Genomic DNA, 25,455 nt, shown 5'->3' with positions numbered 1-25,455 from the left:
GGCATCAGTCCTAAAGTGCTGGTTCATTTAAGACTGACTGGGGATATATTAGTGCCTGCACCTGCAGTGCAGTTTTTCTGTCTTTTTAAGAATTTTGGATTGTGACTCTCTATGGGTGGGTGTTACTTTGAACAGGGATATAATCTAAAGTCTACAGTTATTAATTAAAGGAGGGCTGGACTCCTTCTGAAGAGGGTCCTTAGTGACTCCTTTCAGGAACTCAGTCTAGTAAGAACGTAGGTACAGGGGAAATACCGTACTCTGTACCTTTCAGTTTGGTGAGGCTGCTCCGTGAGTCGCTGGCAGGTGGCTGGAACTGCCTTGGGGGGCTGGGAGGGAAGTGGAGATATTATCTGCTCGGCCTCCAGGCCAAACCCTTCACCATCTCCATATTCATAGTAGAGTGTGTTTAGAAAACTTGGAGATAAGTATGCATCACGTGTGACCACCGAGTGACACCAAGAGCCATCTTACAGGTTCAAAGTAAACTCTTTTCTTCTGTCAGCCAGCAGGTTTCCCCTGGGATAGCAGAGAGGCTAGACCACACAGAGCCATCCTCGTTCACCAGGGCTAACGGCTTCTGCCCCCAGTCGTGCGAGGGACAAGGGCCATGCTAAGAAATCTTGGATGAATTTCCTCAGGTGCCAAGTAAAAGTCAAGAGTAGTTTGAGATCATCTGATGACTTGTAGCACAAAATTCCATTTATCTGCTTTTAATAAACTTCCCCAAGCAGGGAAAGTGAATAGAAATGAGCCATTGGTGGTCTGGCCTTAAACTTCCTAGTTACACCTTATTTATTAAGAGATGCTTGAGCTTCCCTGGTGGCGCAGTGGTTGAGAGTCCGCCTGCCGATGCAGGGGACACGGGTTCGTGCCCCGGTCCGGGAAGATCCCACATGCCGTGGAGCGGCTGGGCCCGTGAGCCATGGCCACTGAACCTGTGCGTCCGGAGCCTGTGCTCCGCAATGGGAGAGGCTACAACAGTGAGCGGCCCTCGTATCTCAAAAAAAAAAAAAAAAAAAAAAAAAAGATGCTTGCAGGTTTCCTTTCAGGCCAATTTGGCGCACTTGTTCTCTCAGCACCAGAACCCACTTGGAACCTGGGAAAAGGTGGTTAGTTGTCTGTTAGGCCCTAAGCAGAGATTCATGCTGGTTGCCTCAAGAGGGTGGGACCAGATGTTGCACTGTAGTCTGCGGCAGTGAGGGTGAGGAAGTCCGAGGCCAAAGCGCCACAACCCGGGTGCCAGGAAGCCAAGAGACGGGACCCCTCCCTCCCAGATTGGCCTCTGGGGATCTGGGCTTGCTGGATTTTGTGCCTCTTTTAACCTACAGCTGCCTCTCCCTTCTCTGTCTCACGCTCAGCAATGGGTGACGAGCCGGCAGATGCGGTTTGAAGGTGGATTTCAGGGCCGCTGCAACAAGCTGGTGGACGGCTGCTACTCCTTCTGGCAGGCGGGGCTCCTGCCTCTGCTCCACCGTGCCCTGCACGCCCAAGGTGAGCCCAGGGGCTGGAGGCAGGGTTGGGTGACTCCCCTCAGCTGCTGACCGAGTCGGAGGCCAGGGCGCTCTGTTAGAGGGGTTGAAATAGGCTGTCTGTCCTGGATTTTGAGGTGCCCAGTGTGGACCTTCCCGCCTCAGGCTAGGATTCCATCCCAGTGGTTTAGGGGCCACTGCTGCTTCACTCTGGCTATGGCTAGCGGGAGGCAGGGGCCTGGCTCCACGGTGACCACCACCTCAACTCCGTGTGAAGCCGCAGTTTCCGGTGCAGAACTCTCTATGTGTCACGTCAGAACTGAAAACCCACACTACGCACATGGTCACAGCAGTGACAGAAAGGCAGTTGCGTAAGCGGGCAGAGAACCAGAACCCCTGGAGCAAAGACCCACCATGGCGGGCTGGCTGCGTGGTTGCCGCCATTAGAAGTGTTGTATTTTCGATTCACCGAAGAATCCTGGATGTGGGTTTGTCCCCCCTGCCCCGCACCACTGGAGCGGAGAGACCTGGGTTCATCTCTGTGGAGCCTCAGATGGGAATGCAGATCCAAGCAGTGAGCTAGAGAGCAAACTTCTGGGAGCCTTCCCTTGTTACCTCTCGACATCTCAGGCCACCGGCTGCCTCCGGAATCATCATTTTCATTTATTTTATGTGAGAACAGGGTGTCTTGAGGAAACCAGTGGGAGAGGGGAGGTCTGGAGGCCCTGCTGGGCGCAGATCTGGTCTTGGAATGAGATCCCTTGGCCCAGAGGGAAGCTTTTCTTTGGACTTAGTAGTTGGGTTATTCATTGCTCAAATGTAGAAGATGAGAATCTTTTCTGCTGCCCCCGACCCCCGCCCATCCCACCTCCGCCCTGCCCCACACACGTTTTCTTCTTGTTTGGCTGTTTTTTTCTGAGCCCCTTTCTTTCGTTTCTTAATTTCATTTAAGTTGTGGCCACTTTGGGTACCGAACTGAAGTCAGCAGAGCCTCTGTCCTGTCTCCCCATCGCCCCATCCTCCCCGTCGCGGTCTGTCCTGAGCGTCCTTGGCTTGGAGCCCCCGGGCTTTCAGCTTCAGGGTTTCAGGGTGCTGAGATATGTCTCAGCTGAGATACGTCCCCTGACTCTGGAACCTGCACAATCTCTGGCTGAACACTGTACTAGGGAAGTCAGAAGTCCCCCGAGAGTCCGGCGTTTCAAAACAGAAATAACTTGGGGTTTTAGTGATCTCTTTGTTTGGAACTGGTGAGGTCAAGCCTCTGGGTCACACCGTCAGCCTTTCACAAACCTGTCCCTGGCAGGATTAAGATGCAGTCATTCTGCAGCTGCCAGGAAAATCTAGTGAGAGCGTAACAGAAGGGCTACCTGCCAAAGTCTTCAAGGGGGCCCTGGTTCACATTTTGTTTATCATAGTGCATGTTCTGGAGGACTAGTCACATTCAAAGCTCTGCCTGTGGGAAAAGTTAGTTGCCTGTGAATCTTGGTGCTTCCAGCTTTTTTCACTGCCTGGAAGGAGGCCCATGTTAGGCCCGAAGCTCACGTCTCAGCAAACAGTGGACCTGGACTAGGCAGGGATCCGGAAGACGGGAGTGTTTTGAGTGGTGGGCAAAATGCTGACATTAGGAGTCAAAAGGAGATGCGACGTAGAACGATATTCACAATATACTGTGATCAAAGTTAGGTTTCAAAGCAGTATGTATGTAATTCCATTTTCAGTGAAGAGTTGACTCCAGAAAATTAATGGAAGGTATCTGGGTTGTGAAATGACAGGTGATATTTTTTTCTTTTTTTTTTTTCTTTTTTTGCGGTACGCGGGCCTCTCACTGTTGTGGCCTCTCCCGTTGTGGAGCACAGGCTCCGGACGCGCAGGCTCAGCGGTCATGGCTCACGGACCTAGCTGCTCTGCGGCATGTGGGATCTTCCCGGACTGGGGCACGAACCCACGTCCCCTGCACTGGCAGGCTGACTCTCAACCACTGCGCCACCAGCGAAGCCCTGTTTTCTTTGTTTTTTACTTCTATTTTCTAATTTTTCTACAGTAATATATCTTTCTTCCATAAATGAGAACAACAAAAGTTACTCTACAAAAGAGAAATTCTATAAACAAAACTAGTAGCAAGGTGGGGAAAATATTTGGATAAATGATGAAGAGCTTAATTTCATTTGAGAAAGTCATACCAAGCAGTAAGAAACATGAACAACCCAACTGAAAAACAGGCAGAGGATCTGAACAGACAGGTTCAGAACAGACAGAAAAAGAACTGATATTATTATAACTTCTACTACAGCTGCTACAACTACTGAGACTTACCACATGCTCACCGCAAGCCAGGGGCAGAACTGAGTATTACACATGTATTTTCTCATTTGATCCTCCAAACAGCCCTATGAAACAAATACTGTCTGGGAACTCCCTGGTGGCCTAGTAGTTAAGATTCCGGGGTTTCACTGCTGTGGCCCAGGTTCAATCCCTGGTCGGGGAACTGACATACCGCAAGCTGCATGGCCAAAAAAAAGAAAAAGAAAAAGAAACAGGTTCTATCATTATTCCGATTTTACAGGTGAGGAAACAAAGTAAAACATGCGTAAGTGACTTGCTTTATAATACCTGATTGCCACCTATCATGGTATCAGAGCCCTGCCATCTGTAGATGGCCATTAATCAGATAAAAAGGTGATAGTTAAGGAAATGCAAATAAAAACAGTGGGACCCTGTTTTTCACTGTTAGAGGGTGTGTAAATAGGTGCATCATTTTTTGGAGGGTAGTTTGGAGACATCAGTTTAAATTATTTAAAGCCAGTGAGGACGCTGGCAGGAATTTACCTGCACAGACATTGCAAAGGATGTGTGTTGAAGTGGAGTTTTAATAGCAAACAACCCAACTGCCCATCAAAAGGCTAACAATTAAATAAATTATGATCTCTTCATACAGTAGCTGCATTACAATGGGCTCACGTGGAAAGCTCTCCAGGACACAATGGAAAGTGTCAAAGGCCAGGCCAGGCCGAGAACAGTCTGTCTGTGTGCACACAGGCTGGCATCCACCCAGCTTTCCTGGAAGTATACACAACTCCCCTTTAACAATGGGTACCTTTGGGAGAGGGGTAGGAGATGGAGGGAGGGAAATGTACTTTTCCTATTGTACTGTAGGCTGCTTTTTTTTTTCTTTTTCTTTTTTTTTTTTTTTACCATATGTGTTACTACTTTTATTTTAGTAAGTGAACAAATACATTTTTAAAAGGTGATGATGATGATCATACTGATAACTAAAAAGATGACATGGGACCAGCAACTGTAGCACATGAACCCAGGCCAATCCCTATCTCTTCCGTAGTCCATGCGGTGGCTGCCTTACGTATAGAAGACGGTATTTGAGTACAAGAACAAATTGCTATTAATATCTTTAAAATATCAAATGCTGACTAAATTAGTGAGTCAGTTCGTTTTTGTGGAGCAGTAGGATAGCAGCAGGCCTTTGCGTTTGGATTGATAGTTACTAGTCGCTGCCATGTTCTTTGGGATGTACCACAGGCTTTATTTGTCCACCTGTGAAATTGAGCTACATGTGGCTGTACCTGTCAGTTACTGTTTGAAAAACTTTTGATTTCTCAGATAAAAGGAACCTTTGAAATGCAAAATGACATTATAATGGGGATCTGTATTTTAAGGGAGAGATGTAAAGGATTTAAAAGGCCGACTCCAGTGCACAGTTATCAGCCTGTAATCATATCTCCCTTCATCTCACCGTAATTATGTGTGTTGATGTGCAAATTCAAGATCTCAGGAAGTTCCTTGTCGAGTTTATGAACTTTGAGCCTTTAGACTTCAATAATGTAGTGGGTAACTGAAACACTCTGTAATCTTTTTAATAATAAACATAGCATTTTCTTTTCAGATTCCAATTTTAGCGATAGGTTATCATTTATCTTAAGGTAACAGTCTTTTATTTCTTATAGGATATGAAGTAAAGGTATATTTTGTACAGATGTTTAATGCAGTTACCCTAAAGTTTAGTAAATATGCTTTTAAAAATAACAGCTTTGTTGAGCTGTAATTCACATACTGAACAATTTACCCATTTAAAGTGTACAGTTCAGTAGTTTTTAGTGTATTCAGAGTTGTGCAACCATCACTGTAATCAATTTTAGAGTTTTCGTCACCGCCTGCCCAAATCCCTGTACCCATTAAATGTGCTTCTTAAAATAAGAAATCACAAAGGAAAAAATCAACACTGTGATTACAGCATATGTGTAAACTATATTTATGCAATTAAAAAAACCCATATAACCAAAAAAGTAGAACCAAAAGGGAGAAATAGGTATACCATATGATACAGATAAAGAATAAATATAGTAAAAAGCTAGATTAATAAAATTGACTCTTGGATCTCAGAGGACAAAAGGACAGACACTCTCAAAAGGAAATAGAACTAGTAAGCAAAAGTTAGGGGAACAGTTTACCCTAATTAGTAACTAAAGGCATGCACATCAAAACAAATGATCAGGTACTGTTTCTTTATAACATTTTAATTGCTGAGAACTTTTTTTTCAAAGTAACCAGTGCTAGAGGTAGTACAGGAAAATCTTAAATTTTGCTGGCAGCTATATAAAGTCTTAAAGCAGTTTATCAGTATCTATTAAAAGCCTTAAAAATGTTTATTCCCTTTAACTGAATCACTCCACTCCTGTGAATCTACTTGAAGAAAATAATCCTAGACATAGAGGAGATTCACAAAGATGTTTATTGCGGCATTTTTTATGATTGCAAGGAACTGGAAACAACCTTGGAAACAAGATAGAGTGAAGTCCCATCATATATGTATGTATCTCCTACAGAGTCCACTGTGCTCACAGGTGGAGAAAGAACAAAGAGGAAAGTAATTAAAATAGTGTGAGCGCTTCCTTCAGTAAGCCTGTGTGCCAGGCTGAGCATGAGAGGGGGGACCTGAAAGTGCTCCTCCTTCCTTGGGCTCAGTTCCCATGTGCCTCTTCTAGTGTGAGCATCTCAGGGGCAGGGCGGGACTCGGGTGTTGAAGATGAGTGGTTTTTGCATGTGGCCCCCAAACATCAGCTGACCATGCACCTCATCCAGTGCTCAACCCAGGAGACGGCGATCACTTTCCAACTGCACCCATCTCTCCTCCCATCTCTCATTTAAGAAATCTAAAAATGATTATTTTCTATAGTATTCTATGTATATAAATATTCCAAAATTAACTATTTTGCCTACATATTCTCTTTATATACCACATTTACTATAAACTTTGATGAATTTTTATCACAGAAGATTCTCTACTCATATATATGAGAGTTTGGATCCAGAGCCTATATTGATGCCATTACCTTTTGCGTCCACTTTATGAAATGCTGTATGGCTCTTTAGAATGATGGTCATGAAGATTATGTAGCAGAACAGAAAAATGTATGCCTGTAGGGTTAAATGAAAAACGTAAGATACAAAATTATCATACCTATATAGAAAAACGCATAGAAACACAAAAAGACTGGAAGAAAAATTAGCTTTTGGTTGTCACTTACAGATTGTTTGCTACCTTTGTGCCCAGGTATCAAAGTATAAAATTAACCAGAGACTTAATGCACATTCTATATGTGTATTCCCACATAAATGTTTCCGTGCACATCTATCTATTGATTGTTTGTCCCTCCTCCACCCTTGATAACCGAGTGGTCCACAGGGGTCTCTGACTGCTGATTGGCCGTACTTTAATATTATCACCAGAATTGTCAGTTTCTGCTTATTATATGATGCAGGAGGGTGGTTATTAGAATGCTTCTTAGGGAAATTTTTTGAGCCAAAACGCTAGTTGGAGAATTCCCTTTAGAGATAGACTAAATCCAGGCTAAGACAAGTATCAATAGAAGAAACAGACATTATTACCCCATTAGAGTTCTCTTGGCTAATTAGAGTCTGGTTAACAAGTTTCAGAGATGCACTGGAGGAAATGTCTTAAGAAGCCCAGGGAAAGGAATTGTGAACCAAGTCAGGAGCAGTAGCAGAGGTCAGTCTGGTAAGCGGAGCTAAACAGTTTGTCCATGCCTGCAAGGGACATGGTTTAGGGTGGTCATCCAGGGTAAGGGGACACTTCAAGTAAAGCCAAGTGCCGCTCTGACCTGCTGCTCTTTGACTCTTCAAGGTTCAGGAGAAGGGACGTGTCTCGGGACTTGGGTGAGAAATCAAGTGTCCCAAGAATGTAGTTTTCAAGATTAGTCCAAGGAGAATAGAGGGAAACCCTGACAGTTCCTAATGGATCCTAAAATACAAAGAAGTCATTGATCCTTTGCTGGGCTTCTCCTAGGCTCCAGCCCATACTGATCCTTTGTCTCCTCTAGGTGACCCTGCCCTCAGCGTGAGCCGCTGGATGTTTCATCAGCAGGCCCTGCAGGAGTACATTCTTATGTGCTGCCAGTGCCCCACCGGGGGGCTTCTGGATAAACCTGGCAAGTGAGTGCCTTGCCTCTGGGGAGGGAGGGGCGGGGCGGGGAGAGAGGGGTGAGCACCTCAGGCCTACTCAGAGCCGGACGGGGTGGGCCTTTCCGTGTTGCTGCTTAGTGCACGTGTGGCATGGGAGGAAGCAGCCCAGCTGGGAGCACCCCCATCCAGTGCCGTCCATCCATCCTGGCCCCTCCAGTGCTCTCCTTTTTACCCAGCTGACTTGCACCCCCTCTCCAGTTAGGTGAACAGATTGCTGTGTTGGTAGCTTTTCTTTCCTCTTTTAAATTTTTATTTTTTTTTTAATAAATTTATTTATTTTATTTATTTATCTTTGGCTGCGTTGGGTCTTCGTTGCTGCACGCAGGCTTTCTCTAGTTGTGGAGAGGGGGCTACTCTTCGTTGTGGTGTGGTGGCTTCTCTTGTTGCAGAGCACAGGCTCTAGGCATGTGGGCTTCAGTAGTTGTGGCTCACGGGCTCAGTAGCTGTGGCTTACGGGCTCTAGAGCACAGGCTCAGTAGTTGTGGCACACAGGCTCAGTAGTTGTGGCACGTGGGCTCTAGAGCACAGGCTCAGTAGTTGTGTCACGCAGGCTCAGTAGTTGTGGCACGTGGGCTCTAGAGCATAGGCTCAGTAGTTGTAGCTTGTGGGCTCTAGAGCACAGGCTCAGTACTTGTGGCATGCAGGCTCAGTAGTTGTGGCTCGTGGGCTCTGGAGCATAGGCTCAGTAGCTGTGGCTTACAGGCTCTAGAGCACAGGCTCAGTAGATGTGGCGCACAGGCTTAGTTGCTCCACAGCATGTGGGATCTTCCTGGACCAGGGCTCAAACCCGTGTCCCCTGTATTGGCAGGCAGATTCTTAACCACTGCGCCACCAGGGAAGCCCCTCCTCTTATTTAACCAAACTGATTTAAATGGAAGAGGATACAGGATTTTAAAACTCCTGAGTGTCATAAACAGAGAATATAATCAAGGCGACTATTACCGAGTAGATTCAATACCTTTAGGTGCCATACTGAAAGAAAAAGGGAAACCAGTCAAGTCCTGTTGCCTTTGCTGCTCACTCCCCACTCCCCCAGCACACACACACCCTGCAGCCTCTGCATCCTGGTCCAGCTGAAGGCCAGTCCCCAGCAATTTATCAGGAAGAATTTGGCCCATTCCTAGATATTTTGATGTGAGATTTTTTTTTAAAAAAAACTATATTAATTTAGCCAGCACTACCCTGGAGAGCCCTTTCCGGAAGACAGCTGACAGGACTGACTGTAAGGTTACAGTTCCTGCTATCAAGCAGGGCGGAAGGATGGGGCTCTGAAAAATGCTGCTGGGGGAAGCCAGGCTTCGAGGTGCGTGGAGGGTGGGATGGGACGCGTGAGTGCTCCCCGGGCCTCTGCGTCTGTGCGGTGGCCTTGTTGTCAGAGGCTGTGCTGGGGCCGGTGGGGAGCAGAGGACGCCTGCTGAGAGTCGCCCCATCCTTCCAGGTCCCGGGACTTCTACCACACCTGCTACTGCCTGAGCGGACTGTCCATAGCCCAGCACTTCGGCAGTGGAGCCATGTTGCACGATGTGGTCCTGGGTGTGCCCGAAAACGCCCTGGTAAGGTGGGCTGGGGGGCTCACCACTGCTTCTCCACGGGGCCCCCAGGATGGGGCTGGCAGGAGAGCATAGTACCCGCTCTTGGCCTGCAGAACCGGCTGCAGGAGGACATGGACGGGCTGGTGAACTCACTGGCCCCACCCTGTCTGCAGCTCGATCTCCATTCATGAGCATCTGGCTGGCAAACTCGAGGTTCCAGGCGAGGGTCCAACCTGTGGCAGAGGGTTTGTGCCTTTGTCCCACAGCCTAGGACCCAGACCACTTGTCGTTAGTTCCCATCTCCCAGGAAGCTGGCTCAGAGGTAGCGAGTTTCTGCATCTGCAGCCAGCAGCCCTCCCCATGTGGCTGACTGTCTTCTGGAGCTCTCCGCTTGCGGCCATCCCTCCAGAGAAGCCCTCTCAGACCACCTTCTGTAAATGAGATGCCCCGAAACACTCTGCCAGAGCCTGGTTTGTGCCCTTCATAGCACCAGCACGATTTGTCATGCGTGTGTTTAACTGGATTTTATCTGCTTCCCTCAAATACTGTCAGCCCCGTGCGGGCGAGCTGTTCACCACGGCATCCAGCCCCAGGCCAGCCTGGCCGCAGGAGATGCTTGTGAGCCTAGTCACGATCCTGAGACTCATCTCCGGCTAAGACTGTCTGCAGCTGTCAGATGATGGGGCCTGTGCAGATTGTCATGAAATATTCCAACAGAAGAAACACAAATGGCCAGTAGGTGGATGAAAAGATGCTCAGCCTCACTAGTAATTGAGAAAATCCAAGTAACAACCCTTCAGCTCTTTCAAGTATTTGCCTCCTATGCAACCCTCTTCCGTTCTTTTCCCTCCCTCCTTCCTCAGCGTAGCTCCATCCTAAATTTGACATTTATCATGCCTGCAAATGTTTTTTTGCCATTACTACATAGGTCTGTATCCACAAACTATATAGAGAGTTGTTTTGTATGTTTTCAAATGTTTTATAACAGTATCTACCCCACCATTTATTCTGCATCACTTTTCTCACTGACCATTATTACCCTTTTGAGGCTTAGTCGTCTGTCTTCATATGTGTTGCTCTAGTTTATTCATCTTCACTCCTGTACGGTATCACCTTGTCTAAGTGTCTCCTTCACTCCTGTACGGTATTCCCTTGTCTAAGTGTCACCTTCACTCCTGTACGGTATCCCCTTGTCTAAGTGTCACCTTCACTCCTGTATGGTATCCCCTTGTCTAAGTGTCACCTTCACTCCTGTACGGTCCCCTTGTCTAAGTGTCACCTTCACTCCTGTACGATATCCCCTTGTCTAAGTGTACTCCAGTTTAATTTTCTAGTCTCCTGTTGGTTAACACTGAGATGGTTTCAGATTGTGCTATTACACAAGGTGTTGCAGTGAACATTCTCGAGTTACAGTTTCTGAGAGAGATACACCTTCATCCTCACCAGATGGCCCTGAACCTCGCCCCTGTGTGCTTGGGTTATTTAATGCTCACGTGGCACCAAGATGAGTTGCTCCAGTCAGACTTTTCCTTTCTGCCAGCTTGACAGATGTGAAATGGTGTCTCAGTTTTGTTTTGCATTTCCCTGATTACTGGTGAGGCTGAGCATCTTTTCAAACGTTTGTTGGCCATTGTGTTATGTCTTCTGTGAACTGCCAGCCAGCTCCTATCCTTTGCTCATTTTCGTATTGATTTGTAATTTTGTTTGCTCTTTTCTTATGTAGTAGGAGTTCTTTGTGTGTTCTTGATACTAATCCTTTGTCAGTGGTGTGTGTGTGGTGAATCTCTTCCAGTTTGTGACTTGTCGTTTCACTTTGTTTTTAGTGTTTTTGTTGAATAGAAGATTTTAACTCTAAAGTGAATAATTTTATTTGCCTTTTCGGTTTTTGAGGCTTTTTTTTTGGTGGGGGGAGCGTTACTTAAGAAATCTTTTCCTACCCTGAGGTCATAAATATATTTTCTTCTAAACAATTTAAAGTTTTGCTTATCCCATCTAATTCTCTTGGAATTGATTTCCGTCTGTAGTGGGATATAATTTTATCTTTTTCCCATTTTGGTTAACCAGTTGACCAGCACCATTTATTGAAGTTTACAACCTTTCCTATTGATGTGTGTCACGTGTGTGTCACATACTCAAGTTTCTGTATATGCGGTGACTGTTTCTGGACATACAGTTCCATTGGTCTGTTTGTTATCTTTGCTGTCTTAAGCAAATCTTAAATGCAGGTAAGCAAGTCTCACCTACCCGCCTCATTCTTTTTCTTCAAAACTGCTTTGGATATTCTTTGCCTTCTGCATTTTAGGATTTCCTGTGCATTTTAGGATCAGCTTATCAAGTGACACACACAAAAAAAACTAGTAGAATTTTTATTAGAATTACATTGAATGTAAGATTAATGGGAGGGAACTGACTTTAACATTCAGGCCTCCCATTTATAAACACAATTCTTCAGACTTTTTACGTTTCTTTTAATGGTCTTTTATCATTTTCTCCCTAAAGGACTAACACATCTTTTGTTAGACTTACGTCTAAGAAATTTATAGTTTTTGTGTCTATTGTGACTGGAATATTTTTTTCCATTTTATTTTGTAATTGGTTGTTACTAATGTATAGAAATGCTATTGATAATTATAGTTTAATTTTGCACCCAGCAGCCTTGCTGAATTCTTTTTTTTTTTTTTTTTGGCTGCTCCGCGTAGCTTGCGGGATCTTAGTTCCCTGACCAGGGATTGAACCCGGCCCCCTGCAGTGGAAGTGTGGAGTCCTAACCACTGGACCGCCAGGGAATTCCCTCTGAATTCTCTTGATAGTTGTAATAGTTTGTCTATAGAATCTCTTGGATTTCTTATTTAGAATGTAATGTCATCTTCAAGTAAGGAGTTTTGCTTTTTCCTTCCTGATTCTTAAGAATTTTCTTTCTTTTCTTGCCTTGTAATGTTGGCTAAAACCCCCATGGAGTGTTGACTGGAGGTGGTAATAGAAAGTGTTCTGATTGTAATGAGAAGGTTTCTATAATTCCATCATTAAGGAGGATGCTTACTGTGAGGTTCTGGTAAACATTTCATATCAGGTTAAGGATGTTTCCTTCTGTTCCTGGTCTACTGGGTTGTTTTTTTGTTTTATTTCAGTCATAATCTAATGTTAAATTTTATTGAATGCTTTTTCCTCATCTGGCTTTTCTCCTTTAATCTGATGTTGTGTTTTGTTAATACATATTCTGATGTGACCTTGACGTTACGGGATAAGCCCTGCTTGGTGATAATAGAGTGTGTGGGGGGTGTATGTGCTGTTCTAACGCCTGCTGGATTCACTCTGCTGGTATTTTTGGCTCGTATTTTTATTTAGGATTTTTTGCATGTGTGTTCATGAGAAAGACTGATCTAAAATTTTGTTTTATTGTATTCTTTTCCAGTTTGTGTTTCAGGATAATGTAGCCTCATAAAATTAGATGGGTGTCTTCCTGCTCTACTTTTTCTTTGGAAAAGTTTGTATAAGTTAGAGATTATCTTGTAAGCTAACACTTGCTTGAGAAACCATGTAGGCCTGGTATTTTTTGGGGGGGAATGGTGGTAGCAGAAAAAACAATTGTTATTGATTTAACTTATTCATATAGGTTTTTTTTGGTTTGTTTTTTTTTTTTTTTTGCTGTACGCGGGCCTCTCACTGCTGTGGCCTCTCCCGTTGCGGAGCACAGGCTCCGGACACACAGGCTCCGCGGCCATGGCTCGCGGGCCCAGCCGCTCCGCGGCATGTGGGATCTTCCAGGATAGGGGCACGAACCCGTGTCCCCTGCATCGGCAGGCGGACTCCCAACCACTGCGCCACCAGGGAAGCCCCTTCATATAGGTTTTAAAGAATTTCTTCTTGAGCAATTTTGAAAATCCGTATTGTTCTATAAAACTATTCAGTTTATCAGAATTTTTATGTTTTCGCATGTAGTATTTTCTTAAAATTTTTTAAATCTCTTGCAATTATGTCCCCTTCTTCATTGTCCCAGGGTGGAAGAGTCCTGAATACTGGCCTAGGATTGTGCCCTGTCTGAGAACAAAGTTTATTTTGGGTTTCTGTGGTGCAGTGGGATAATATAAAATAATTTATATATGGCCTGACACCTTTACTTAAGTGTAACAGGGTTGTGGTCCATTTTCTTGATTATAAATATAGATGCATATTCATTGTTTTAATAATTAGAATATATATAAAAGTATAAATAAATTTTTTTTTAGATGTTGGGGGTAGGAGTTTATTAATTTATTTTTATTTATTTATGCTGTGTTGGATCTTCGTTTCTGTGCGAGGGCTTTCTCTAGTTGTGGCAAGCGGGGGCCAGTCTTCATTGCGGTGTGGGGGCCTCTCACTATCGTGGCCTCTCTTGTTGCGGAGCACAAGCTCCAGACGCGCAGGCTTAGTAGTTGTGGCTCACGGGCCTAGTTACTCTGCAGCATGTGAGATCCTCCCAGACCAGGGCTCGAACCCGTGTCCCCTGCCTTAGCAGGCAGATTCTCGACCACTGCACCACCAGGGAAGCCCCAAAAGTATAAATAAGAAAATTTAAAACAGTCATGTCACAGTTCCTATCTGGGCATATGTCCATTTTTTGCCTATTTATATAAATCACGTCTATCAACACTTTAAAAAGTAAGTTTGGGATAATATCACGCATACTGTTTTCCTCACTTAATATAAGTATTTGCCAATATCGTCAAATATTTGAAAGCATGTTTTTTAATGGCTCTATAATGTTCCTTTGTGTCCCACATACTGTAACATGTTTTTACCAATACCCTGTTGTTGAACATTAGGGCCTTGTGAGATCCTCCTAGTGCATCTCTGATGATTCCTTATGTTACATTTTTACAAGTGCATTTAATGGGCAGAGGCTGTGCACATTTCCAAGGACCACTGGGGTGATTAATTGGCATCTGTTCTTCTCTTTGCAGCAGCCCACTCACCCTGTGTACAATATTGGACCAGATAAGGTGATCCAGGCCACCATGCACTTTCTGCAGAAGCCAGTTCCAGGCTTCGAGGAGCATGAGGATGAGGCAACAGCAGAGCCTGCCACTGACTAGAGGACATGGTGTCCCGCAGCTCTGTGTTCACCCACCTCCCCAGTCAGACCAAGGTTTATACATTTCGATACATACTGCATTCTGTGCTGCACAAGCCTTGGCCGCTGTGAAGCTCGGTTCTCTGTCCTTTCTTGTTAAACAAAACAAAACGGATGGCTCTGTGTTTAGAGGACACAGTGGTGTGGTTTTTAAAAAATTCTTTCCACTCCTGTCCAACCAGAAATCTCCAGCCACGCGGCCTCTGAGCCCGCTCTGGCCTGGCCAGGGTTGGTGGGGGAACAGTGCAGCTCTCCAGTGCAACTGTCGCGTCCAAGTGAACGATGTTTATGAGGGTTACAGCATCTGGAGTCGCTGCTGCGATTCCTCCTTGTGTCGCCGTTAAGTCACCAGGAAGGTGGCCTCCGTGGGTGGAAATAAATCTGCTCCATGCCTAGGCAGGGGCTTTGGGTCCCACCAAAATGAATTTTCCAGGAAAAAAAACATGGTGGCACTTCACTCAGAGGTGCCCGAGGCGCTCACCTCCCAGCCTGGTTACTTGCAAGGGGAAGGAGCTGGGGTGGGAGGAGAAAGGTCTCAGGAGATGTGAGTCCCTCCCTGTCCACACTGGGCACTGACCACATATCTCCAAGGCCAGGTAGGGCAGGTGCGTGGGCAGGATTTGCTTCAGCCCCACTTGTGGTGACTTAGACCCGAGAAGCCAATTATGAGTGGAAAATGAACCTCTAGTTCAACTCTGTGCCAGAGGAAGCAGCCCCAAGCCCCCAACCCCCGACTCAGCCCCGCCCCCCCCGCCAGGTGCCCTGAAAAGGCCCTCTGAGGACCGCAAGGCAGCACCTTCAGCCCGTGGCCAGTCTGTTTCCATCTGTCTTCCACCGACTCCCAGCCCACCCTCCTCAGAGACGGTGTTGTCTTCTCTCACCCCAAGTATTAACACTACTAAGAAAGACTTTCACCTTAATTTCTGACTCAGGATTTATTCACATCCTGCCCACTCCAGGCTCAGAGAAATAAAACCAAGCACTAGATAAGCTGGGTGCCGCTGAGGCAGTAACCGTGTAAACCTGGCCGGGGCAGGGCTGAGCGCTGCCTGGTGTGTTCAGCCTGGCAGGGCCTCTGCTGCCCTCACAGAAGAACCCTTTCTCAGTCGGTGGGGTCTTGAGGAGTTGGCTCACTTGTCCACTGCTACGGTCACAGCGAGCTCCATGTCGCTGGTCTGGCCTCTCCATAAGCAGCCGTGGGCTGTGGGCAGATGGGGGCCTGGAGATGCAGCATAAGGCTCTTCTCAAAAACTCTGGCCATCTGCTGCCTCTAGTTCCCTAGTGCTTTGGTGCATTGGGCTATGTATTACCTCCTTGAAATAGTAAAAGAATAACCTTTTCTATGATGTCTCTCATTTGTGACTGGTACCAAGAAAATTCCTTCCGAGTGCCCAGCGTTTGGAGTTCTGCAGCTTGCTCGTGGGTCGCCAGTCTCCTCCCGTGTGCGACTGCAGGCCGGGCGAGTCTGTAGTTACAAAGAGGTCTGACTTGCCTTCCTCCCTCACATCCCTTCTCCAGTCGAGGACAAGGAGGGGAAAAGCACCCCCCCCCACCCCCACCGAGCACTTCAGTTTGTCCCAGCACTCCACACACGGTTTCAGGGTCTGGGAGTCTGTCTCCCCCACCTGGCTACGAGCAGCGACTGCGCTCCCGAGCCCTCACGCAGGCACTCAGCAGCAGGTGGGGTGGGTGACGGACGTCCTGGCCAGAGGCAGGGCTGCCGTCACAGGGACAGGTCGGAATCCTGTGTCACCTGGCGTTCCTCGTCTGGGCAGAGACCCTCTCCCAGGCAGAAGCCAAGAAGGCGGGTGCTCTGTGGCCGGCCCCTCCTTGACAGGAAAGGAGAGGGTACCCTCAGAGGTGGAGCATAAGCCAGAGCCACATCCTGGAAGGTGATTCCTGCCCCCGTGCTGTTTTTTGCTGGGATAACAGAAGTTCAGGCTACAAAGCAACATATTGAAATGCACCCTTCCCATCGCTACAACAAAAGGCCAGACCCTCTAACACCACTAGCCTCAAGGTATTACGAGATTAACTACAGTGATCATTGGTGTGGTTAAGCGACAGAAGGGATTGCTTCAGTCTGAACTGGCTTTATACCAAGGAGGGAGGATTTGAGGTGGGCCCCAAAGGGTAGGGGAGTTTACGCTGGCAAATCCATGAGACTTCTCTCTGCTCCCATTTGGGTCTGGAGCGTTTCCCAACTTAAAGAGCATTCAGAGTGGGTCCTGCAGGTAGATTCTCAGACTTATCATGTGGATCCTTAAGTCGGAGGCACTTACATAGCATTCAAGGTAGGTTGCCCCAAATAAACATTTCCCCTATCAATAAAGAAATATAAGCCGACTACAGATCTCTATATCCAGATGGGCCCCAACGTCCCCCTTGGAACTGCCTCAGACCCACCTTGAATGCTGTGTAAGTTGGGAAGCCTTCCAGACCCTACGGTGAGCAGAAGGGGGACCTCGTGGATAAGCCAGCATGGACTTGCCTGAGATAACAATACCAGTCAACAATATTCCTAAACTGCCCTCTGTTCATGGTATCGTTTCTGAGTTAGAAGCCACTAGTTAGATTCTGGCCACTGTGTTGTGACAACGCAGGAGTGTCCTCGATGAAGCCACTTCTCAGGAAGACCTCACACAAAAGCAGAGGTCATAATATTAAATAACAGTTCCACGATGTCCTACCATGGAGGACTAGCCTTAGATTTTGGTATGTTGCCTCCTGGTGATTTAACTTAGCAGAGAGATGGAGTTTAGAAACCCCTGGCAGGGTGGTTGCTTACATGACCCTGGCTATTTCACCGGTGATAATTATGCTGTGCTTCTGGCAGGAGCTTGATAGCCAGGAACTAAACATGGAGCTTCTTGAGTGCACTATATTGTTGGTAGGAGTGGAATCCATTGGCATCAGAAGTCAGAGATGTACAGATAACAATGCTGACATTCCATTATGAAAGCTAAAGAACTTGTCTCTTCTTCCCACCATGTTTACATTGATCCCACCTCCTTATGGAAGAGGGTCACTGGGCTACGTGCAGGAATAGCCAGTAGCTTCAGCATCCCGAGTCAGAAGAAAGGGTAATGGCTGGGGTGGGAAATGACTGTTCTTAGGCCTGCAGGCTTCCTAGACCCTCTGTGGCCAGGGCTACTAAGATACAGGCACTGCAGAGACCAAATCTTAACAAAGACATAGGATGTCTCGTTCACCGTCTGGGATAAGTTCAGTACAATGAAAGTCTGCTCTCCTAACGCTGATAATAGGGCTTGATGTTAATACAAGGATACAGAGGTCTATGATGGAGGGCTGTTCAGTGTTGCTTTCATTTGGGGATGCAGGTATTCATTCTGGGGAAGTATTTTGCTAACATTTTATTCCACGATTTACACCAGGGGGCAGCAAACTTTCTCTGTGAAGGGCCAAATTACTGAATATTTTAGGCTTTGCAAGCAACTATTCAACTCTGCTTTACCACTGTATTACAAAACAACTGCAGACAAAGCATGGCTATGCTCCAGTGAAACTTTATGAAAACATGGTGGGCCAGATTTGGTCCATGGGCTGTAGTTTGCCTACCCCGATCTAGACTAAATCCCATCCATATTCATTTAGCATTCTTCGGCATCTTTTCATGGCTGGGATGCTTTCCATGTACATAATATTAGTGTTAAATGACAAAATGTACTTGGTAAATTTCGGCCCAAACATTTTAGCCACCCACATGCACTGCTCAGGGCATTCATTGCCCTTGAACAGGAAGGAGAATTGTATGATTTAAGGAATTGTTGCAACTGACAGAAAACCTGACCCAAACAGGCTTAAAGCAAAGAGGAGATGTGTTGATTCATAAACTGAATCGTCCAGGAATTAGCTTGGCTTTCTGAGTGGCTTCAGTGGCTTTCTTTCCATCTTTCTATATCGGCTCCAGTCTCAGGCTCCCTCCATGTGGTTCTAAAATGGCAGTAGCAATAGCTCCAGACCTTACATCCTCTTAGGGTCAAGTCCAGCAGACAAGAGCAGCTGGCACTTTCTTCCCAGTGAGTATCATTGCATTTCACTGACTTTGATCAAGCCAAGTGCCTTTCTGAGATGCAATCCTGTGGCCAGGAGATTACAGTACACGGATTGATCAAATGCTTCTCCCATGAGTGGGAAATGGGGCTCCATCAGAAGCACATAGTCCAAGAATGGGGAAGGAATGAAGCCCCAGTGCAAATTAGGGTTGTAGCCAAAAGGGGGAGATGGATGCTAGAGAGGCAAAATCACCACGTTCTCTCCAATGGTGGATTCTAGAAACCTGTAGTGGACACTGTGGCATCCATTCCTCCCCTCCCCAGCTGTGGCAGCCAAAAGGCTTGTGTCCCCCCTCCTACCTCCAGGCTGGGCCCTGATTGGCCTAAGCCAATCATTTTAATCCATCCCTCTGCTTGAGTAATTTGTTCAGGTTTAATAATAACCCAGGCCTAAGCCAATCAGCATGGTTTGTCCTGGCCTCAGTGATTGATTCAGAGCCAAGGATGTGGCCTAAAATAGACCAAAGAGAGAGAAGCCCTGGACATTTGATGACAGGGGAAAAGCAGTTCTCTCCTATTAGGGATGGTGGAATGTGTGGCCTGGGACTCCAACAACCATTTTCCTACCTAGAAGGAAGCCTGAGACACTTATCGAGAAACACGGCCAGAACCCTGTCACACGACTCCTGCAGCCTGGATCTGCCTCTGCATTTTTCAGCTGTGTAAGCCAGTTTGAGTTGGATTTACTATTTCTTGCAACCCAAAGCATCCTGATACATAGAAAACTCTATTCCGGATTAGCCCCAGAGCCATGAACTCCTTACCTGCTGCCTGAAGAATGCTGATCGTTCTTGTCACCTCCATCCAAACAACCCCTGAGAGAGAGCCTCCTGGTCACTGTCTCTCCTCATTTGATCCTTGACTCAACCTCATGAGGTGGGTGAGGCAGGTGTGTGTCTGCATTTTACAGCTGGAGAAACAGGTCAGAGAGCTTAAGTGACTCACCCAAGGTTTCCTAGCTATCAAGTAGTAGAGTCTTGAACCTGAACCCAGATCTGCCACCTCCAAAGCCCATGTGCTTCCACCACCCCAGGTCTCTGAAATGGGCGGTCTCGGGGGTGGGGAGCAGTAGCTAAACATGCACGAGTCAGCTCCAGGGGTGGACGACCGAGGCCCTGAATGCCTGCTCCCATCTTCCACCAGGACAAGGATGGTGACAGCGAACAGCAGGGGCGGGCTCACCTCACCCTTCTAACCCGCTGCCCACTGTCAGGTCCCTGGCATAGAGCAACGCCCGCTGCACACATGCGTGCCACCCCAGTGCAGAGTGTGACGCTGCGTGAGTCACAAGCAAGGCCCCCGTGAGTCAGTCTTCCCGGGAGCTGACCACAGCCAGCCTGCCCCACTCCAGCCCGGCATGCCTGACTGGTTCCTGGACATCTCTTTCACTTCCTCGTGATAACCTCTTTGCCTCTGCTTTTTACCAGCTGGTGCAGGAGGTTCAGAGGACGGGGCCAGGTGGCTGATGTTCCTCCCTCCTGCTTCTCGGGCACATCCAAGAAGAAAGCCAGGCAGGCGGGCAGAGTGCTCATCACCAGCCCAACTTAATGGGAAGCTTTCTCTGCCCCCTGCAGAAACACAGATGTGGAAAAATGACAACAATAATGCATTTTAAAAAATAAACTTTCACTGAGTTCCCCTATACCCGAGTCAGCTTCCCCTCTTGTTAGCATCTCATATAAATATGATACATTCATCCTAACTAATGGCCAATATTGATACATTAACTAAAGTCCATATTTTGTTCAGAATCCTTAGTTTTTACCTGATGTCCTTTCTCTGCCCCAGGATCCCATCCAAGATACCTCATTACATATAGTCATTATGTCTCCTTAGGCTGCTCTTGGCTGTGACATCCTTGGACTTTCCTTGCTTTGAATGACCTTGACAGTTTTGAGGACTTGTTAAGTATTTTGCAGAATGTCCACCAACTGGGATTTGTGTCCATTTTTTCTGATTAGACTGGGTTTGGGGGGAGGAACACCCCAGAGGTCAAGTGCCCTCTGATCACATCCTGTCAACATGGCTCATCACTAACGCTGTTAACCCTGGCCGCCTGGCTGAGGTTTGTCAGGTTTCCCCACCATAAGGTTCCTCTTTCTTCCCCTTCCCCTGCTGTTCCCTTTAGAAGGAAGTCCGTGTGCACAGCCCACACTTAAGGGATGGGGAGTTATGCCCCACATCCTCGAGGGTAGAGTAGCTACATAAATTATTTGGAATTCTTTGGGAGGTTTGTCTACACTCCATTTATTCAATCATTTATATCAGTATGCACTCATGAATATTGATTTTATACTTCGGGTTATGTATCAGTGTTCCAATACTATGTTTATTTTACTGCTCAGATTGTTCCAGCTTTGGCCATCAGGAGCTCTTTCAGTTGGCTCCGTGTCCCTTTGCTATACCCACACTTTCTTACTTTTAATAATAATGCATTTTCCATCCCTTTTCTTTCAGGAAGTATTGCATGTTGATAATCGTTGACATTGGGTAATGGGTACATTAGGGTTTTTTTGGGGGGGCAGTGTTGGGTCTTTGTTGCTGAGTGTGGGCTTTCTCTAGTTGTGGCGAGCTGGGGCTACTCTTTTGTTGTGGTGCACAGGCTTCTCATTGCAGTGGCTTCTCTTGTTGCGGAACATGGGCTCGAGGTGCACGGGCTTCAGTAGTTGTGGTACCTGGGCTCAGTAGTGGTGGCCCGCGGGCTCTAGAGCGCAGGCTCAGTAGTTGTGGTGCATGGGCTTAGCTGCTCCACGGCATGTGGGATCTCCCCGGACCAGGGCTCGAACCCGTGTCCCTTGCATTGGCAGGCGGATTCTGAACCACTGCGCCACCAGGGAAGTCCCTACATTAGGGTTTAGTACTCTACTCTCACAGCCTTTGGTCACATTAAATTCTTTCCATAATAAAAGGTATTGCATTTTTGTACTCTTGGATGTGGGACTTCATGTTGCCATCTGCTGTACCTGTGATGGCCTGGGCCAATGAGACAAAGTGGGTGACAGGAGCCTGGGACTTCAGCTACCAGAGTCAGAACAGGCTCAGTGGCACAGCTCTCTCAAGGGGAAGGCTGGGTGCACCCTGGGGCTGCAGGGACTCTGCTGCCCAGGCGTGCTGACCAGTGCCTGGCAGGAGCGTGGTGAGTGCCCTGCAGTGGCCCCTCTGTGAGGGGGATGATGACAGGGATGATGACATGAGTACCCTGGAGACCTACACCATGCTCCCAAGGAAGGTGAATGCTTCACTGGGCTCCACCCCTCGAGTCCCTCCCCTCCGTCTCGAGAGCAGTGGCTGCCTTGGGCCTGGATCCCATGGTGGCCAGTCTACGTGGTGGGATATGAATGGTTAGCCAGCCCGTGCAGGGGGGAGGTTCTGGCCCACCTTCCTTTCACCCATAGCCTCCACCCAGCTTCTCTGCCGGCTACACCGGGAGCCCAGGGCTGGTTCTGTTCGGGTAGGAAGGAGAGCGCAGCAAGAGCTTGAGAAGCTATGACCTTGGCCCTGTTCCCCGCCCCTCCCACCTGCCAGCCCTCTCTCGTCAAGGGCCGCAGCCTCTGAACTCCTCTGGCATTGTAGCCCGGACATGCACGCTTGTGCCACGTGCATGAATCTGGTCTCCAACTCCTCTAAGCTTCTTGGCGGCAGGGCCTAGGCTTCATTAGGTGCCCTGAATCTCCCCAGTGCCTGGCACACGGCTGGGCTGAGAATACATGCCGGTCAAATACCCATGGATTGAACTCATGCAGAGGCAACCTCAGGACTGACCTAACAGTGCTCAGAGATGAACATACACACACACGCTTGTGTCTGTGTGTGGTGCCTGTGACAGGCCAGGCGCTGTGCTTGGGGTGCAGTAGCAAGGAGGAAGACCACACCTGGCCTCCTGGGAGCTCCCAGATGGAAAGGCCTGTCGAACCGTTCACGGCAGCTCTCTGCAAAGGAGAGGGCCCTGGACTCACTACCTGGTTGGGAAACAGTCAAGTCATTTGAACCAGAGTTCCCGTACCTGAAGTCTCCCACTAGCCTGCTATGGATGTGACATTCCTCCTCTCAGCTGGCTGGCCTTGCGGTCCAAAGCCGCTGGCCACTGTCCTCCAGCCCCGGGTCTGTCCCTGCCACCTCCGAGCCGTTGATGACTCCATGTGTTTCATTTCCTAAGTTGATAACTTTTCAAATGGTAACAGATGATGTCTTGCTGGAATCCCTTCAGAAGTCAAGCAAAGCCTGTTCGTTACCACACCCTCTGGTATTCAACATATATTTACTGCCCCTTTCTTGTGAGGATTTGAACACACTGAAGGATAGGGTTTATTCACTCCATATTTCAACAAAACTCAAATGTTTGCGTGGCCAGGACCCATGCCGGCAGATAGACCTAAGAATTGTTAACACGTGAGTCCTTCCAAAGTGCCAGGCTTTCCAACTTATGCCTTCACACCTCACAATGGCACTTTGTGCTACTGCTGTCCTTATGCCTCAGGAAACCACGGCAGTGTCACCCAGAGCTAGTCCAGATAGGTGGGCTCAGAGCCTGTGACCTAAACCACCCAGGCACTGGTTCTGAAGCTTTCGGGCTCCCTGTCCCCACCTTGACCCTAACGGAGCAAGGACAACACTTACCGGCTGGGTGATGGTGTTTGCTGGGAGAGCCTCCAGAACTCGAGCAGGGCCCGGTGCCATTAGTCCTGCGCACAGCTAAGCCTGCTTCTCAAACCCGGTCCAGGAATGAGTATTTGGCCAATGTGATCCTCTACCTGAGAAATGAACTAGAAAATATTTTTGTTTATCCCCTTCTCACGGCAAGTGTGGGGATGTATTAATTAAGCCCGTGCCTTAGTAAACCCCAAACTATCGAACCCCACAAGTGAAGGACACTGTCTTTGCCCGTTCATGATTCAGCAGTGCTTCAGAAGGGTCCTAGTTCCTACCATGGTTTTTCCATGGTTTTTCGGTGCATCCAAATGTAGAGGCTGGTAGACTCCTTCTCCCTAACTGGGTTTCCTCCTCAGGCTAGAGAAACTGTTTTGAGCAAAGAAAAGCTCTAGTTTCATGTTCCCGGAGGCTGTCCAGAACAGAGCCCGGCAAACAGGCCTCAGAGATAGCCTTGCTCTGGCTGGCTTATAAATCTGCCTGGTGACAGAGGACAGCCAGTGTGTGGCATAAAAATGGGTGCCGCCCCATGGTATCACCCTTGCTTAGGGCTTCAAAAACAGGTGGCGGGGCAGCCCTCACTAGCGTTGGAGACCCACGGGGAGAAGGGAAACACCCTCAAGGCAGTCCTATTAATAGGACTGTTTAACAAGCCCCTCTCCGCCCCCTTTCCCCGAGTGCAGCCTTAAAGAGCCCGGTCTCAGACCCACCTGGCTAATTCAGCTGTGACTCACTTTCCCCAAGAGCTTCCTTTTGTTCCCTGGGTTACTTTGCTGTTGGGAGTCAAACCTGAGTGCATGAGAACCACCTGGGAGAGACTCTGGCTGGTGGGCCGTGGTATGCTGCAGGTCAGAGCTCGAGCCCAGGAATCCTCTTAACAAGCACCCCCAGGGCATGGCCAAAGATCCACTTTAAGTAACATCATGGGGGCTTCTGAACAATTCTGCCAGGCAGAGCACCAAGTGCCCAAAGTTTAGAGGCCACTGAGTAGCAGAGGGAGGGGGTGACAGTCTCACTCCGGCTGACAAAAGATCTAAGGTACATTCTCCGGTTTTGAACTCTGGAGTGTGTCACTCCAGTTCTGGGGTCCCCTGCCGTCTCTTTATTCACCCTGCCTTGTACAGGGAGGGCACATCTCAGGGGTGGGAAGCATTTGTGAGATACCCAGAAGTCCACCCTCATGGAGACAGCCTGGAGACAGCCGCAGGAGCCGGATTTTTCCATCTTGCAGGTTCAGCCCTGGTCACGTGCTCTATGTAGATGACGACAGTTGGCACCTGAGTGCTCCCTTGGTCCTGAGGTCAAGTGCATTATAAGCATTATTTCCTTTAGTCCTCACAGACACATCATGTGGTGAAAGCTACTATTATCCTCATTTTATAGATGAGGACACTGAGGCTGAGAGAAGTAACTCGCCCGAGATTACCAGCTACCGACAGAGCCAGGATTTTGAACTCAGGCAACCTGCCTTCAGAGCCCAAGCATAATCCACTACACTCTATTATTAGAAATCGAATTCGGCTCTCTTCAGCCCTAGTTCAGGGCTCTCATCTACTCGTCTTGTTTTTTAAACCTTTCCGAGTTGATAGCTCTGTGAGCTGAGGTAGTTCTTTGCTGAAGTGGTAGCTACTCTACAGATGGGATTAGCGTATCAAGAATTTAAAAAACTGGGCCATTAATACCCTTGACCTTGGGGCAACTGTAAAGGAAGGAAAATATCAAGCTCACCTCTGCAAGAGAAAGAGGTGGCTTTTCACAGGACCAAGCAACTCACCAGGGCGGTCCGGAGCGCAGTGCCGAGAACCAGCCACAAAGAATAACCTGAGTGAACCGTGGTCCAACCTTGGTGACGTGGAGGACATACACTGGCTTCCTAGACACGTGTACCCGAAGGAACTCAGCTGTGGCTTTCATCTGTCCCCTTCAGCAAGCACAACCTCCAGCCTGGCTGCTCTTACCTGGTTCTCCTTTCCAGGCAGCTGCTCCCAGTGGCACCGCCTCCTCTCCACCACTTGTCAGTCAGGTGGTTTGGATTTTCCCAGGTGAATCAGCTATCCTGTTGTGGCCCTTTTCTTCCAACTGGTTTATTGAAATTTTGAGAAGCCTAAAACTCAACCCCTTGT

The 25,455-nt window shown here is 47.7% G+C and overlaps 1 protein-coding gene across 2 annotated transcripts in view; it reads left to right on the top strand.

Annotated features, from left to right (window-relative positions):
- FNTB (farnesyltransferase, CAAX box, beta) overlaps positions 1–15,950 on the top strand; it is an 87,134-nt gene extending 71,184 nt beyond the window's left edge. Inside the window, exons 9-12 of one of the 2 annotated variants that reach the window (XM_060095996.1) lie at positions 1,362–1,494; positions 7,826–7,937; positions 9,406–9,520; positions 14,440–15,950. In XM_060095996.1, the coding sequence (XP_059951979.1) occupies positions 1,362–1,494; positions 7,826–7,937; positions 9,406–9,520; positions 14,440–14,571 (492 nt within the window). In that variant the 3' untranslated portion in view covers positions 14,572–15,950. The remainder of the gene's footprint in view (positions 1–1,361; positions 1,495–7,825; positions 7,938–9,405; positions 9,521–14,439) is intronic. The other variant, XM_060095997.1, reaches the window with a different exon arrangement.
- The last annotated feature ends 9,505 nt before the right edge of the window (positions 15,951–25,455 follow it).

The sequence above is a fragment of the Mesoplodon densirostris genome, chromosome 4 (genome assembly GCF_025265405.1).
Source record: "Mesoplodon densirostris isolate mMesDen1 chromosome 4, mMesDen1 primary haplotype, whole genome shotgun sequence".
NCBI lineage: Eukaryota > Metazoa > Chordata > Mammalia > Artiodactyla > Ziphiidae > Mesoplodon > Mesoplodon densirostris.
This window is presented reverse-complemented; position numbering and strand designations above follow the sequence as displayed.